At 46.1% G+C, this 16,853-nt stretch overlaps 1 protein-coding gene across 1 annotated transcript in view; it reads left to right on the top strand.

The window, feature by feature from the left end:
- Nucleotides 1–16,853, top strand: part of KCNH5 (potassium voltage-gated channel subfamily H member 5) — a 197,333-nt gene that overhangs the window by 118,776 nt on the left and 61,704 nt on the right. The window contains exon 8 of the mRNA XM_083517418.1: nt 8,133–8,332. Within this exon, the coding sequence (XP_083373544.1) occupies nt 8,133–8,332 (200 nt within the window). The remainder of the gene's footprint in view (nt 1–8,132; nt 8,333–16,853) is intronic.

The raw sequence follows: 16,853 nt of genomic DNA, 5'->3' as shown, positions 1-16,853 counted from the left end.
CATCCATGGCAGATGGTCATCTAACCTCTGTTTAAAGGAAAGTCCACCACCTCCTGAGGAACACCATTCCACTGTCAAAAAAGCTCTTACTGCCAGAAAGTTCTTCTTGGTGTTTAGACGGAATCGCCTTTTTTGTAACTTTAAGCCATTGGTTCAACTCCAAAGCAGGGAGAAACAAGCTTGTTTCCTCTTCCAATTGACAGCCCTTCAAATATTTGAAGATATTGATTGATTGATTGATTGATTGATTGATTGATTGATACCCCGCCCATCTGGCTGGGTTTCCCCAGCCACTCTGGGCGGCTTCCAACAGAATATTAAAAACACAATACAGCATTAATCATTAAAAACTTCCTTAAACAGGGCTGCCTTCAGATGTCTTTTAAAAGTAAAAGGCTTGTTGCCTTGACATCTGCTGGGAGGGCATTCCCCAGGGAGGGGGCCACTACCGAGAAGGCCCTCTGTAACTTCACTTCTCTCAGTGAGGGAACTGCCAGAAGGCCCTTGGCATTGGACCTCAGTGTCCAGGCTGAACGATGGGAGTGTAGACCATGGGTAGGCAAACTAAGGTCTGGGGGCCAGATTCGGTCCAATTGCCTTCTCAATCTGGGAATCTGCATGTTTTTACATGAGTAGAATGTATCCTTTTATTCAAAATGCACCTCTGGGTTATTTGTGGGGCCTGCCTGGTGTTTTTACATGAGTAGATGTGTCCTTTTATTTAAAATGCATCTCTGGGTTATTTGTGGGGCATAGGAATTCGTTCATTTCCCCCCAAAATATAGTCTGGCTCCCCACAAGGTCTGAGGGACAGTGGACTGGCCCCATGCTGAAAAAGTTTGCTGACCCCTGGTGTAGACGCTCCTTCTGTTATACAGGACTGAGGTCGTTTAGGGCTTTTAAGGTCAGCACCAACACTTGGTGTTGATATGGTACCCAGCTCCTTCAACCGTTCCTCATATGGCTTGGTTTCCAGATCCTTGATGGTAAATGCTTGGGGACACAAAAATGGAGGACCGAGGAGGGTCACCTGGGCAGGGGGGAATGAGAAATGTCCCTATTTTCATCTGAGGAACATTGGAGGGTATGAGATGCTCTTCCACTGAGCCACAGCCCCCCTGCCAGCCCTCCTGGAGAGATTCTGAGCTTCAGTTCCATCTGCTATTTCCCCTTAAATTGCTCTCACCTCACTTAATAAGAATCCAGGAAGCACTGCATGCTAATGCATTGTAAATGTTGCAATATGCTTCCCATTTAGGACACTACATGCCAGTATTAAGATCTTCAATTCTGCTTGGGAAACTATAGGAAGTCAGTGCTCTATGCTTTTCCTCTTTTTTGTTTGGTTAGGTGTGTGTGTCTTGGGCCAATCCCAGTTTTTAGTGCTGCTAGGGAGCACCGTGGAGAGCATTTAGTTCTTCTGTATAAATCTCCATTAAAAAACACCTCTGTCGAAACACTTTGCCCATTAGAGGATATTATTAACCTGGTGCTATTTTGCTTATTTTTAATAGAGGCAATTTGGAGCATAAATTGTGGAGTTTCCAGAGCATAAAGTCGGGGAGTTCTTTGAGTGTTATGATGATATCCTTGCTACTGAAGGCTATTTAGCTTAACTCTGCTAAGTATTCCATGCATACTTTCAACCTCAGAAAGACTCAGCTCATTATTTTATTCAGAATAGTTGGCTAATGCAATACAGCAGCAAGTATCTTAGGAGAAAACGACAATAACCACCTAATGGCAATTTCCTGATTAATTTGCGGTAAGGAGGCATGTTGGAGAAAACAAAGTGATTTCCCACAACTTCCACAAACGTGTGTGTGTGTGTGTGTGTGTGTGTTTCGGGTCCTAATGAGTCTCATTGCATTATGGGTGAGATCCAGTCGTGCCCCCCCCCAACAGAGCAGATTTCTGCTTGCGCTACAGAACCTCCCCTTCCTCTCCCCCCATGCAGCCCCCTGGGGAAACCCGAAATCTTCTCCAGAAGGCTGCTCTACCCTTTGAAGCACAGATGGCAGGGCCGCCTCACCCATGAGGCAGAATGAGGCAGCTGCCTCGGGTGGTGAAATCCCACGGGGCGGGACTGCCAGAGAAGCGAGGAGAAGCAGCGTCCGCCAGTGAGATCTTGTGAGATCTCACAAGAGTTCCATGAGATCTCATCAGAAGATGCTTCAGCAGTGGGGCGGCATTTAGCCTCAGTTCCTTGGTTCCCCCTTCTAAAAACGGTCCATTTTAGAGTCAGTTACCTATCGAATCTCCGGCCAGCATCACTTAGATTCACTTTTACCGGGCTGCATTTTCAAGTTATGCCCTCCGCCATCCTAGACGGATGATATAACAGGGTACCATATGAAGACAGCCTCTGTATATGTGGGCAACCGCAGGTGAAAGGCATCTTGCACTATTTACTATATTGCTCACTATACATTGGACCCAGGAGGTGATTTCTCGCCTTACTATCCATACAGGAAAGATGTCTCTCCCCAGCAGAGAAGGTCCTATGGCTTCTTAGTGATGTAAACGCTTCAGTGACTCATAAAGTAAGGTTACCAGATTTTTTTCAATGGATCCGGGGACACCTTTCAACTTCAATGGATTTTGTGAAGGGACTGATTTGTAAATCTGGGGACTGTCCCTGGGAAACGGGGACGTCTGGGAACCTTATCATAAAGTCGCCATTTTTGCTTTGCCAGCCAAAAAGATCAGACAGGGAGACACAGAGATCTAAACAGAGACCTCCTCCTCCTCCTCCTTCTTCTTCTATCACTTGTAACCGAGTAAGATTGTCTTCCATGAACAAGGTCTTAGCAGTGAGTCCTTAAGTGACTGTGGATTCTGGATCCAATTCTGGATCCCCACGTCCTTCCACAGTGGGGACATAGGTTTCTGGGTGGGAGCTGATCACAGTGAGGGTTTGCCAAAGCATGCCTTCCTCTTAGCACTCTAAGATAGAGACCATTACTTGTGGTGCTACATCCCTTTTGCTTGTATTTATTTTTGATTCAGATTTGTCACGGCCAGTGGCTGGTACAAAAAAGTTATTTGGATTGGCCTCAGACAATGGAATGGGATGGGCTGCCCCTGACAATTGGGAGGGCTCAGGGGTCTACAGGAAGGTTGGGAGAGAAGAAGCCTTATTGAATGAACAGACAGTTGCTCATGTGACAGATCTCCCTAGTATTTATTTATTTGTGACCCACTATAAGGGACGTAGGTGGTGCTGTGGGTTAAACCACAGAGCCTAGGACTTGCCAGTCAGAAGGTTGGCGGTTCGAATCTCCATGACGGGGTGAGCTCCTGTTGCCTGGTCCCAGCTCCTGCCAACCTAGCAGTTTGAAAGTACATCAAAGTGCAAGTAGATAAATAGGTACCACTCTGGCAGGAAGGTAAATGGCGTTTCCGTGTGCTGCTCTGGTTTGCCAGAAGCGGCTTAGTCATGCCAGCCACATGACCTGGAAGCTGTACGCCGGTTCCCTCAGCCAATAAAGCGAGATGAGCGCCGCAACCCCAGAGTTGGCCACGACTGGACCTAATGGACAGGGGTCCCTTTACCTTTACTATAAGGCCACAGGTAATTTCTCTCCGCAAGCTGTCTTCATCTTGTAAGCATTCTGTGTTTGGGGAAGTTTGTCCAGAGTTCTGTAAGGAGAAGGAATCATTGATGAGTTTCCAAAAGCTCATGCAACAAGGGGAGGGGAGTCCTCCCGTTGCATTGCACATTGCCACATGTATGACTCTCTTCCTGCTGGACAGAAGTCGTGGTGTGTCTTCAGTTTGGTGAGCTCCTGGCACTTAGGTGATAGGCTTGTTCCCTTGAGGCTAAGGTGGCTGACCAGGAGAAACTGAGGAAGGCAAAGAACTTGATGAAGGAAGCCTCTGGGGAGATTATAGCTGTGTGTCCTGCTCCCAGGTTGGCACTCCCCTGATGCCATGGAAAAGGTGGGTCTTGGGAAATTGCAGTGTCACTCTGAGGGAGAGGGAAATTACCCCTTAGACCAGTGGTTGCCAAGCTTTTTGGGGCAACCTCCACCTTGGTTCCATAAACTCACCCCCAGTTTCCCCTGCCCTATAAAAAACAATTATCAAGAATGCTGTTTGCATGACCCACAAGATAGTGTTGTTGTTGTTGGCATTTGTCCATCTCAAGAGACAATGGAAGATTGTTGTTAGAATCATAGAATCATAGAGTTGGAAGAGACCACAAGGGCCATCGAGTCCAACCCCCTGCCAAGCAGGAAACACCATCAGAGCACTCCTGACATATGGCTGTCAAGCCTCTGCTTAAAGACCTCCAAAGTAGGAGACTCCACCACACTCCTTGGCAGCAAATTCCACTGTCGAACAGCTCTTACTGTCAGGAAGTTCTTCCTAATGTTTAGGTGGAATCTTCTTTCTTGTAGTTTGGCTCCATTGCTCCGTGTCCGCTTCTCTGGAGCAGCAGAAAACAACCTTTCTCCCTCCTCTATGTGACATCCTTTTATATATTTGAACATGGCTATCATATCACCCCTTAACCTCCTCTTCTCCAGGCTAAACATGCCCAGCTCCCTTAGCCGTTCCTCATAAGGCATTGTTTCCAGGCCTTTGACCATTTTGGTTGCCCTCCTCTGGACACGTTCCAGTTTGTCAGTGTCCTTCTTGAACTGTGGTGCCCAGAACTGGACACAGTACTCCAGGTGAGGTCTGACCAGAGCAGAATACAGTGGCACTATTACTTCCCTTGATCTAGATGCTATACTCCTATTGATGCAGCCCAGAACTGCATTGGCTTTTTTTAGACTCCTAGATCCTTTTCACATGTACTGCTCTCAAGCCAGGTGTCCCCCATCTTGTATTTGTGCCTCTCATTTTTTTTGCCCAAGTGCAATACTTTACATTTCTCCCTGTTAAAGTTCATCTTGTTTGTTTTTGCCCAGTTCTCTAATCTGTCAAGGTCGTTTTGAAGTGTGATCCTGTCCTCTGGGGTGTTAGCCCAGTGGTGTTAGTTGTTGTTGTTTAGTCATTTAGTCATGTCTGACTCTTTGTGACCCCATGGACCAGAGCACACCAGGCACTCCTGTCTTCCACTGCCTCCCGCAGTTTGGTCAAACTCATGTTCATAGCTTCGAAAACACTATCCAACCATCTCGTCCTCTGTCGTCCCCTTCTCCTTGTGCCCTCCACCTTTCCCAACATCAGAGCTTTTCCAGGGAGTCTTCTCTTCTCACGAGGTGGCCAAAGTATTGGAGCCTCAGCTTCCGGATCTGTCCTTCCAGTGAGCACTCAGGGCTGATTTCCTTCAGAATGGATCGGTTTGATCTTCTTGCAGTCCATGGGACTCTCCAGAGTCTCCTCCAGCACCAGAATTCAAAAGCATCAATTCTTCGGCGATCAGCCTTCTTTATGGTCCAGCTCTCACCTCCATACATCACTACTGGGATGGAAGATAACAACATTCAAAACAGTAACAATTAATTGCAGATCTATTCAAAATTCCAAATTAAACTATTTAGTTCAATTAAAATATTTAGTTTAATTAAAGTCTGATAGTCACTTACACCTCCAGTGCCCCTCTGCTGCCCACTTGCCTCTTAGAGCCCCCCAGGTAATATCATCACACACACTCCAGGGTTGTTCTCACCCACTTTAAGAAACCACAGTCTTAGAAGGATAATAGGCAGGATGGCCAAAGGCCAGGGGTGATGGGAGTTGTAGTCCAATATCTGGAGGGTGTAGGGTCCCCATCCCTGCTTCAAGAGGACCACAGGTCTCTCTCCCCCACCCCTAAACTACAGAGGAAACATAGTTTCCTGCACACGTTGTTCTTCTTTTCCTTCCTGAAAGGCCAATTTAGAACTGCTGGGAAATGCTGAAACAGCAACGAAACAGTTATTTTCTTTTTAAATAGCCAGGGATGCTCTGCCTGCGTTGTTTGGTAATTGACAAAACGGCCTTCATAGGGTTTTATTGTTGGGTCCCTGCCCAACAGAGCAAAAGCGCTGACGGCAGCATGTGTAGCCAGGGGGACGCACACAAACACAGCTTTGTGGCGCTGGAAGCATCCTTCCAGACTGTCCTGCTCCAAGAGCAAGATCAAGAGCTGAATTTTGCTGGCCACATGACCTGGAAGCTGTACGCCGGCTCCCTCGGCCAATAAAGCGAGATGAGAGTCGCAACCCCAGAGTTGTTCGCGACTGGACCTAATAGTCAGGGATCCCTTTACCTTTACCTATGTTGGTAATTATGGAAATCTTGTCATGTTGCCTTGAGCATTGTTTTAACCATGGAAAGGAGGCATACAATTAAAATGATGGTGGTGGTTATCTCTTGCCCTCCATCAGCAAAGTCAAGATACCAACCCATGTGACGCTAACACAAATGCTCGGCTCATATATTACAAAAAAGAATGGAAGTTTATTGTCCTCCCCCATGCCTGTTTCCTCCCTTTGTCTCCCCAATTATCTTCCCCCACCAACCCCATGCTACCCACATCAAAATGTCTCAAACTGAATATAACTGACCTGCATGAAGGACTCTATGATTTGAAAACAGAGACACTGAATGTACTTTTGTTACTCATGAAAATATTTTAATAAAAACATAAAAAACATAAAAAAACAGCAACCAGGTGACCTATCCCCCCTCAGAAGCGAAAGACAACATGTATCAACGTGTAGTGGAAAAACTGGTGCCATTTGAAAGATTTAATCATCCGAGCCATTACAGATACACCCGACTGCTGAGACGTACTGGGAACCACCATGCAAAGATTTTCAGTCATTTCTAAAACCTGCAGCTGTAATTCCACTGGAATTGTTGGAAGAGTCAAGCAAATGTCACTGAAATTAATGGAAAATGTTTAGAGCTGAACAACATGATGGTGGAACATTATTTTCCCTGAAAGGGTGTGGAGGGTGGTTATGAGGGTGCATGCATATATAAACTCTGTGCTATTTTTGAATTAGCTTTGCTTGAAAGTGGGCACTCTGGCTGGTACATAGCGACGTGTGTTAAACTCTGTTTATTTAAAATGCTGCCTGCCTGTTATAAAAGCTGCCCTATTTTTCCATCTCCCGGCGTTGATCAGATTTCTGCAGACCTGAATGCGCTGTAATTTTCAAGTCACAGCAGAAAATCTACTACAATCCTGGCCCAAAGGCCTGCAGGCATCCCAATGAAATAATCAGGACTCGCTCCCAAGGGTGCAAAGGCGAAGATGCAACACAACATTTATTTTATTTGTATTTCATTTTTCATTGAGTCCAGTTTTATGTTGTTGTTGTTGTTTAGTCGTGTCCGACTCTTCGTGACCCCATGGACCAGAGCACGCCAGGCACTCCTGTCTTCCACTGCCTCCCGCAGTTTGGTCAAACTCATGTTCGTAGCTTTGAGAACACTGTCCAACCATCTCACCCTCTGTCGTCCCCTTCTCCTTGTGCTCTCCATCTTTCCCAACATCAGGGTCTTTTCCAGGGAATCTTCTCTTCTCATGAGGTGGCCAAAGTATTGGAGCCTCAGCTTCACGATCTGTCCTTCCAGTGAGCACTCAGGGCTGATTTCCTTCAGAATGGAGAGGTTTGATCTTCTTGCAGTCCATGGGACTCTCAAGAGTCTCCTCCAGCACCAGAATTCAAAACTTCCATTCTTCTTATGGTCCGGCTCTCACTTCCTACTACTGGGAGAACCATAGCTTTAACTATACGGATCTTTGTTGGCAAGGTGATGTCTCTGCTTTTTAAGATGCTGTCTAGGTTTGTCATTGCTTTTCTCCCAAGGAGCAGGCATCTTTTAATTTCATGGCTGCTGTCACCATCTGCAGTGATCATGGAACCCAAGAATGTAAAATCTCTCACTGCCTCCATTTCTTCCCCTTCTATTTGCCAGGAGGTGATGGGACCAGTGGCCATGATCAAGTGTGGGGCATAGTGTAAAGCAAAGGCCCACACAATCATACCTGCCAACCCATGTTCCCAAAAGTCCCGCATGGTTCCAGAGGCACAGCGCTCTGGGAGGCCAAGATGGTGGGCGTGACTGGCATAGATGGAGCTTTGCTGCTCAGTGCACCCGGTGAAACAAGGAGCACGGCTTGGGCATGTTACGTGAACGCCAACCGCTTAGCGCTTCTAATTCTGCTTCTTGCTCTTTTCCAGCTCTCCTTTATGCAACTATTTTCGGGAACGTCACCACAATTTTCCAACAGATGTACGCCAACACCAACCGCTACCATGAGATGCTGAACAATGTGAGAGATTTCTTAAAGTTGTACCAAGTCCCCAAAGGCCTTAGCGAACGAGTCATGGATTATATCGTCTCCACCTGGTCAATGTCCAAAGGAATCGACACAGAGAAGGTATGATACGTGTGTGTTTGTGAGTGTGAGTGTGAAACCCCAGTGGCTGGTCAAGTTAAGCCAATGTCCATTTTCAGAGCAGAAGGAGAGGTGTAACAATTCAGAATCCCATTCTTATTCATTAAATAATGTTACTATGATGCATACTTTTTTTTAAAGGATAGAATGGTCTGTGTTCTGTACACCCATGATAAAGGTAAAGGTAAAGGGACCCCTGACCATTAGGTCCAGTCATGACCGACTCTGGGGTTGCGGCGCTCATCTCGCTCTATAGGCCGAGGGAGCTGGCGTTTGCCCGCAGACAGCTTCCGGGTCACGTGGCCAGCATGACTAAGCCGCTTCTGGCAAACCAGAGCAGCTCACAGAAATGCCGTTTACCTTCCCACCTATTTATCTACTTGCACTTTGACGTGCTTTTGAACTGCTAGGTTGGCAGGAGCTAGGACCGAGCAACAGGAGCTCACCCTGTCGTGGGGATTCGAACTGCCGACCTTCTGATCGGCAAGTCCTAGGCTCTGTGGTTTAACCCACAGCGCCACCCGCGTCCCTACACCCATGATAGCATGACACAATTGCAGTAATTGGCATTAAAATCAGTTGGCAATAGCCTGAGTTCGTTTGTTCCTTCCTTCCTTCCTTCCTTCCTTCCTTTTTTAAAAGAATCAACTTTCTAGTCTTTAAGACTGAGAAGGTAAGCTTCAAAGTGTATGGGTAATATTTAGTAAAATCGCAGTAGGATTTTCTCTAAAAAATTCCAGCAGCTGGTCGTGCAAAAGGGCTTCATATTTCACTACTCCCTCCTTGACTGGCAAAAGCAGAATTTTGGAAGATAAACAAAGATATGCAAACTGCTTAAGTGCATAATTAACTGGTACAGGTCGCAGCACCAATCATCTGATGGGCAGAGCAAACACACTTCAAAGGGACTCTCCCTCAGTGTTCATCAGCTGATTGGTGCTGAGAGCAAGCCCATTGGCTGCACTAGGGAGTTCCCATGCGATACAGGAAGTGTCACATATGACATCAGGTATTGGGCAGGAGGGTGTGGTTTGGGGGAAAGTGGTGTCATGGGTCCTATTAGGACTCCACTTAACCTAGTGGTTGGAGGTCCCCCACCATTGGGCTAATGAATACAGTGGTGCCTCGCAAGACGAAAAGAATCTGTTCTGTGATTCTCTTCGTCTAGCGGTTTTTTCGTCTTGCGAAGCAAGCCCATTGACGGATTAGCGCTATTAGCGGCTTTTAGCGGCTTATCTGCTGATCGGATCAGCTGATAAGCGGCTTAGCGACTTAGAAAAGGGGGGGAGGGAAAAAAACCCCGCAGGAACTCGCAAGGCATTGTCGTCTTGCGAAGCAAGCCCATAGGAGATTCTTTTTGCGAAGCACCTCCAAAATGGAAAACCCTTTCGTCTAGTGGGTTTTCCGTCTTGCGAGGCATTCGTCTTGCGGGGCACCACTGTAAATGTGAAGGTCAGACTGATTGTTTTTGTTTTTGTTTTTTTACAAATGGATACAAAATTCACTTAATGAAAATAAACGGGGCACTAAAGCAAAAGAGAGAGAAAAAGATATTGCATTCCCTAGTTTGTTGAACTTCTCAGGTACAGTTGCTTCTGCAAAAATTGTTACTGCATAGCAGAAGTTGGGTGGTGTTTGGTTCAGAACTCACTATACTGATCCTTTAAAAGAACAATCTCTCTTTAATACCCTGAATCCTTTTTCCTTTATCAAATTACTTTGCATATTTTTTCCTTTAGTGCCACTGCTTTGCTCCTGGTGGATATTAAGCCCTGCTTCTGGTTGTTTCTTCCTTCTTTGAAATATTGGATTTCATATATATTCTATGTGGCCTTTCTAAGTATCGCCTTTTACTTCCCAGCTCCATGATGCTTAAACAAATACATCAGCGTATTTATCTTTTCTCAACCATTGGATAAGGTCGATAACTGCAGTGCAATATGTAGCAGGATTTTTCTTCTGCAAGTCTTGGGACCACAGGCCATTTGTAGTCAATGCCCTCCAAATGGACTACAACTCCCATCCCTTCCTGACCACTGGACTAGCCCTGCTGGCTGGGGCTGATGGGAGTTGTAGTCCCCGGCATCTGAAGAACATTGTGTTGGTTAGCCCTGCCATAAGCTCCTCCGCATCTGCAGTCAGTGGATGTCTCAAACAAGAAACTCATCTCGATGTGTGCAGTGGGATTTATTATATTAGATAGCATTCTTTACCCCAGCCTCACCTGGTACATTGCAGGCAGTAATGTCTTCTGTTATGAGAAGTTTAATTCCCCCCTTTACAAACCAAATAAGAAAAGGAGTAGCGAAGAATTGTATATCCCTGGGGGCGGGGGGGGAAGGGGGGGAAGATGCTATATTTAAACCTTTGCAGCAAGGTTCCTATGGCGACAGAAAATGATAATCGTATGGGAACGTGAGGGTTTAAAAATAACGGCTGTCCAATACGTCACGGAGAAAGTGTGTCTTCTTAAAATAGCACCTGGCTGTACATTTGTCCAGAGGCATGAGATTCGGTGTGTGAGTTTTCGGTTTAGACTAGGTAGACCTGCATTTGACTCAACACCTGAGCCAAATGGGATGCAGCCTTGTAGATGCTCTGATCTGTTTAAAACGTGTTCAAATAGCAGGGCAAAAGCCCTGTAACACCAGTTGAGGATACCAGGTGTGCTGTGTCTATGCAGCATCCTGCTTTAGTGTTGCAGGTTTGGCTCTTAGTCGTTGGCCATAATACAGTAGAGGACGGATTCCCAGAGACTGGTATTCTGACGTAAACTGCCTACAGCAGTGTAGGCAGCACATAGGCATCAGGTTCTCTGCGTAGCAGTTTACCTGGGTTTTCTTTGCGTGGCTGCAAATTGTGGGGTCTGGGTGAGATGCAAAGGGTAGGCATTTGGCAAGGGGGTTTGGGGTCTGGCAAGGGAAGAGGAGGTTAAGGGGTGAGAAGAGGAGGTTAAGGGGTGATATGATAGCCATGTTCAAATATATAAAAGGATGTCACATAGAGGAGGGAGAAAGGTTGTTTTCTGCTGCTCCAGAGAAGCGGACGCGGAGCAATGGATCCAAATTACAAGAAAGAAGATTCCACCTAAACATAAGGAAGGACTTCCTGACAGTAAGAGCTGTTCGACAGTGGAATTTGCTGCCAAGGAGTGTGGTGGAGTCTCCTACTTTGGAGGTCTTTAAGCAGAGGCTTGACAACCATATGTCAGGAGTGCTCTGATGGTGTTTCCTGCTTGGCAGGGGGTTGGACTCGATGGCCCTTGTGGTCTCTTCCAACTCTATGATTCTATGATTCTAAGGGAGAGGGGGTAGGTGGGGCTGGTGAGCAGCAGCCCCTCATATATCTGTGCATTCTCAACAGGGACCTGCAGCTTATTCAGGTTCCTCAACAAGCATATATGTTGTTGTTATTGTTGTTTAGTTGTTTAGTCGTGTCCGACTCTTCGTGACCTTGTGGACCAGAGCACGCCAGGCACTCCTGTCTTCCACTGCCTCCCACAGTTTGGTCAAACTCATGCTGGTTGCTTCGAGAACACTGTCCAACCATCTCGTCCTCTGTCGTACCCTTCTCCTTGTGCCCTCCATCTTTCCCAGCATCAGGGACTTTTCCAGGGAGTCTTCTCTTCTCATGAGGTGGCCAAAGTAGTGGAGCCTCAGCTTCACGATCTGTCCTTCCAGTGAGCACTCAGGGCTGATTTTCTTAAAAATGGATAGGTTTGATCTTCTTGCAGTCCATGAGAAAACCATAGCTTTAACTATACAGATCTTTGTCGGCAAGGTGATGTCTCTGCTTTTTAAGATGCTGTCTAGGTTTGTCATTGCCTTTCTCCCAAGGAGCAGGCGTCTTTTAATTTCGTGGCTGCTGTCACCATCTGCAGTGATCATGGAGCCCAAGAAAGTAAAATCTCCCACTGCCTCCATTTCTTCCCCTTCTATTTGCCAGGAGGTGATGGGACCAGTGGCCATGATCTTTGTTTTTTGGATGTTGAGCTTCAGACCATATTTTGCGCTCTCCTCTTTCACCCTCATTAAAAGATTCTTTAATTCCTTCTCACTTTCTGCCATCAAGGTTGTGTCATCTGCATACATAGGAGGACTCAATTCTTTGCTAACAGATGCTGGCTGCATTCTCTTCCTTAAGTGTGCGCTTGACACGTCTTAAGAACGTAGTGCCTGAAGTGGCCCAGGCGAGTGCCAGAAAAGCACTCTTCAGATAAGATTTCTTAAGCGGCCATAATAATATTTACAGCAGTTCTTGGGAACAGGGGTGGGGTGGGGGAGATGGGAATACTCATCTTGGATTTAAATTCCTTGGTTTTTAATTGAAACGCACTTGACAGCAGTTGAAAAATTAATGGGTTACACGGGAAAATAGGTCGTTACACAGAGAACTGCAAACAGTGGTTGCTCAGCCAACATTTTCAATTAAGGGAGCTCACTGCTAGCAACAAAATGTTAAGTCCAGATAAAGATTCTCCCACGCTCCGCTTTGGGCTTCTTGATTGCTGTCGGGCAGGGGATGGGTCAGCAAACTTTTTCAGCAGGGGGGCTGGTCCGCTGTCCCTCAGACCTTGTGGGGGGGCAGACTATATTTTTTTGGGGGGGAATGAACGAATTCCTATGCCCCACAAATAACCCAGAGATGCATTTTAAATAAAAGGACACATTCTACTCATGTAAAAACACTCTGATTCCCGGACCGTCTGCGGGCCAGATTTAGAAGGCAATTGGGCTGGATCCGGCCCCCGGGCCTTAGTTTGCCTACCCATGCTTTCGGGATTTTGTGATGCTAAGATACATAAAGATGAAGGATGGACTTTTCTGAAACACTCGCTATCAAGCGCATCTCCAAGGTCTTTCACCTCCAATGCTCATCTTGCTCCTTAATTTACATGAGAGATGAGTCTACCCACATCTCTGGGTTCCACTGAAAATGTAAACAATTCTTGCGTACTACACATATTTTCCCACACACATAGCATTAAATGCATATGTACATTAAATGCGCATATGCAATGTTGGTAAGATGCTTTGAGTTGCCTGCAGCAAAAAAGTGACTAATAAATTTAATTAATAAATGCTAATAAAATATTTGAGACCTCTCCCTAAAGCTGGTGGGCATTGCCATTCAAATGGTGTGCCTGTGTTGTGTCTTGTGATCATTTATATGTGGGTGGGGCTTACCTTTCCCCCCATATTTTATTCAAGTTGGCACCCCTGGGCAGTCATTAGTTCTTTGTTTAACCAACCTCACTAGATTGTTGTGAGGATGAAATGGGGGGGGGGAAGAACCTTGTATGACACCTTGCCCTCCCTGGCGGAAAGACGGGATATAAATGTAATAATAGATATAATTTGGGTTGCGGTTTCCATTAGTTTCTCCCCTGCCCCCAAGAAAAGTTTTCATTGATTTGCGCAATTAAAGAAGGCGAAAATACCTCTCTCCAGAAATACAGCAGTCTTGACAAGCTCTACGTGAGATTATTCCAATCAGATCTAGTCAAGCGGTTCATTAAACCAGGCTTTGTATATCGGGGCACCATTTCAGGTTTTGCGTGGGAGCAAAGTGGTTTCAGCCTGTTCTTGGATCGACTCAGGATTAAATGGCATCAAACACCCTGGTATATTTTAAGAGCATTTACGGCTGCTCCTTTAATCTCAGAATGATTATATTGATGATATTCACACCCAACAGTTCTGAGCCTTTGAGGTGGGTACCCAGTCTGCAACATCTGCAGTTTGCTTAAAGCACATCGGCGTTGGGTAAGGAGACAGAAATGCTGGCCGTGTTCCCACAAAGAGCAGAGGAGATGCTAATTTGGGGATTGCATGCCCTCTAAGTGTTGTGATAGGAATTTTGAGGTCTTAGATGTATGTTAAATGTTCATAAGTGTACCAACCAAGTACATACATAGATCAGCACAGGAAGACCGACCTGGAACCATTTTTGATTCCCAAACTGTCCCAAACTGACCAAATGTTTTCTCTGCAAGGTCAAAGGAAAATGGAAAAGCCTCCCCATTGTCTTTTCCTTCACAAATCCTGTCTTAAGGGTATGTCTGTGTTTGAATAGGGTGTGAGCCTGTGACATGGCCCAGGAACTAAGTATTTATCATTACAAAAGACTGGCTAGGCTACCCAGGCAATCCAATCAAGTAACCTGCCAGACAGGAGATAAACAACGACAGAAGAAAAACAACATTCAAATTTCTGTTTTAAGACCACCTTTTCTGTGATGTAGGTATGATGTATCTGAGGGGTGGTCTTAGGTTACACCCCTTCTGTGATGTATGTATGATGTTTCTGGGTGTGGTCTTGATTTACAGGGTGGCAATTTCAAAAGTCTTTATAAGGCCTTGCACGCCATTTTTCTGGGTTCCTCCTCTTCTCCTGCGGGTGAGGGGAGCACCCTGTTGCAACAGATCAATAAAGATCAAGCTTACTAGCTGCTTTGCTTCTCAATATTCTCTGGTTGGCCTCTGTTATTTTCTCCTACCAATAGGGAACCTATTTAAGGACTCTATATGGGCTCTTGGATACCCCATAATGGAAAAGGGCAAATTTTTGTTTACAACAGCGTCCCGATTTTCCAGGGACAATCCTGGAATTGCGAAAGTGCATCTGGGCTTCTGATTTGATCCCGGAAAGTCCTTATTTCCCTCATCAGTGCCGTCGTCAGCGGAGGATGAGCTGGCGCTGGTCCCAAGCAATGGTGGTGGTGACCGATTTTGAAGAGATCCGCAATTTGCGGCACCCTGGATGCATACAACTGGACAAATAGGGACCTTATCCTATAGATGCGCACAGGTGTGGGGAACCTTTGACTCTCCAGATGTGACTGAACTACAATTCCCATCAGCCCAGCAAGCATGGCCCATGGCTAGGGATGATGCGTGCTGTAGTTCTGCCACATCTGGAGGGCCAAAGGTTTCCCATCGCCTGGCATATGGCATGCCACATGGACATGGGCTCATCTCCAATGGCTTTTGAGAACTTTGGCTATTCCTTTCGAATCCTAGATCTCATGTGAAAGCAACAGAGGAGGCAGATAACAACAACAACAACAACAACAACAACAACAACAACAACAACAACAACAACAACAACAACAACAACAAATTTATAGCCTGCTCATCTGGCTGGGTTTCCCCAGCCACTCTGAGCAGCTTCCAACAAAAGATTTAAAATACATTAAGACACCAGTCATTAAAAGCTTCCCTAAACAGGGCTGCCTTCAGCTGTCTTCTAAACGTGAGATAGTTGTTTATTTCCTTCACATCTGAAGGGAGGGCATTCCACAGGGCGGGTGCCACTACCGAGAAGGCCCTCTGCCTGGTTCCCTGTAACTTGGCTTCTCGCAGTGAGGGAACCACCAGAAGGCCCTCAGTGCTGGACCTTATGTCCTTATCACTTGAGTCTTGTGAAAATGTGCGTAAGCAGAACACATGAAGGTTACGGGCCTAATTTCAGCACATTTTCTCTCGTCATTTAAAAAAAAAAAAAAACTGGCTTGCAAACTTAGGAAGGACCAATCCCTGTTCAAAAGAGACAGTGCACTTTTAGTCAGCGGATCCTGGCCCGGTCGCCTGTGGTTACTCAGGATAGGGCACAAGGCGAGTGTCTGTTTTGCAACCCTGCTTTTAGCATGGCCAATTTTATGGGACTTGAAAGAATCCCTGGGACAATTACGCTGCCCCAGTGTCTCTCTCATTAACTGCATTTAACCGATTTTGAGACATCACCTTGCCAACAAAGGTCCGTATAGTTAAAGCTATGGTTTTCCCAGTAGTGATGTATGGAAGTGAGAGCTGGACCATAAAGAAGGCTGATCGCCGAAGAATTGATGCTTTTGAATTCTGGTGCTGGAGGAGACTCTTGAGAGTCCCATGGACTGCAAGAAGATCAAACCTATCCATTCTTAAGGAAATCAGCCCTGAGGGCTCACTGGAAGGACAGATCGTGAAGCTGAGGCTCCAATCCTTTGGCCACCTCATGAGAAGAGAAGACTCCCTGGAAAAGACCCTGATGTTGGGAAAGATGGAGGGCACAAGGAGAAGGGGACGACAGAGGACGAGATGGTTGGACAGTGTTCTTGAAGCTACCAGCATGAGTTTGACCAAACTGCGGGAGGCAGTGGAAGACAGGAGTGCCTGGCATGCTCTGGTCCATGGGGTCATGAAGAGTCGGACACGACTAAACGACTAAACAACAACAACAAACCGATTTTGTAGCATTTGCTAAGCCACCCAGAAGGCAGACCATGGAGACAAAAGGAAATTGGGACAGGGCAAAGCCTTTTAGCAGAGGTTTGTCACTCTAGTACACAGCCCTAATCTACAAATGTCTTTGTGCTGGTCCTCCCAGCAAACCATCCCACACCTTTCTTTTTATCTTCCCTCTTCCCTGCTGAGCTCTTTTCAGCTGCTCTGGAAGCTTATCTTAAACTGCCTGTGTTAAGAAAATGCCAGAGGAAAAGGCAAACAATATGAGATGCATCTCCT

Source organism: Podarcis liolepis (assembly GCF_965112155.1).
Source record: "Podarcis liolepis genome assembly, chromosome: 1".
Classification (NCBI taxonomy): Eukaryota; Metazoa; Chordata; class Lepidosauria; order Squamata; family Lacertidae; genus Podarcis; species Podarcis liolepis.
This window is presented reverse-complemented; position numbering and strand designations above follow the sequence as displayed.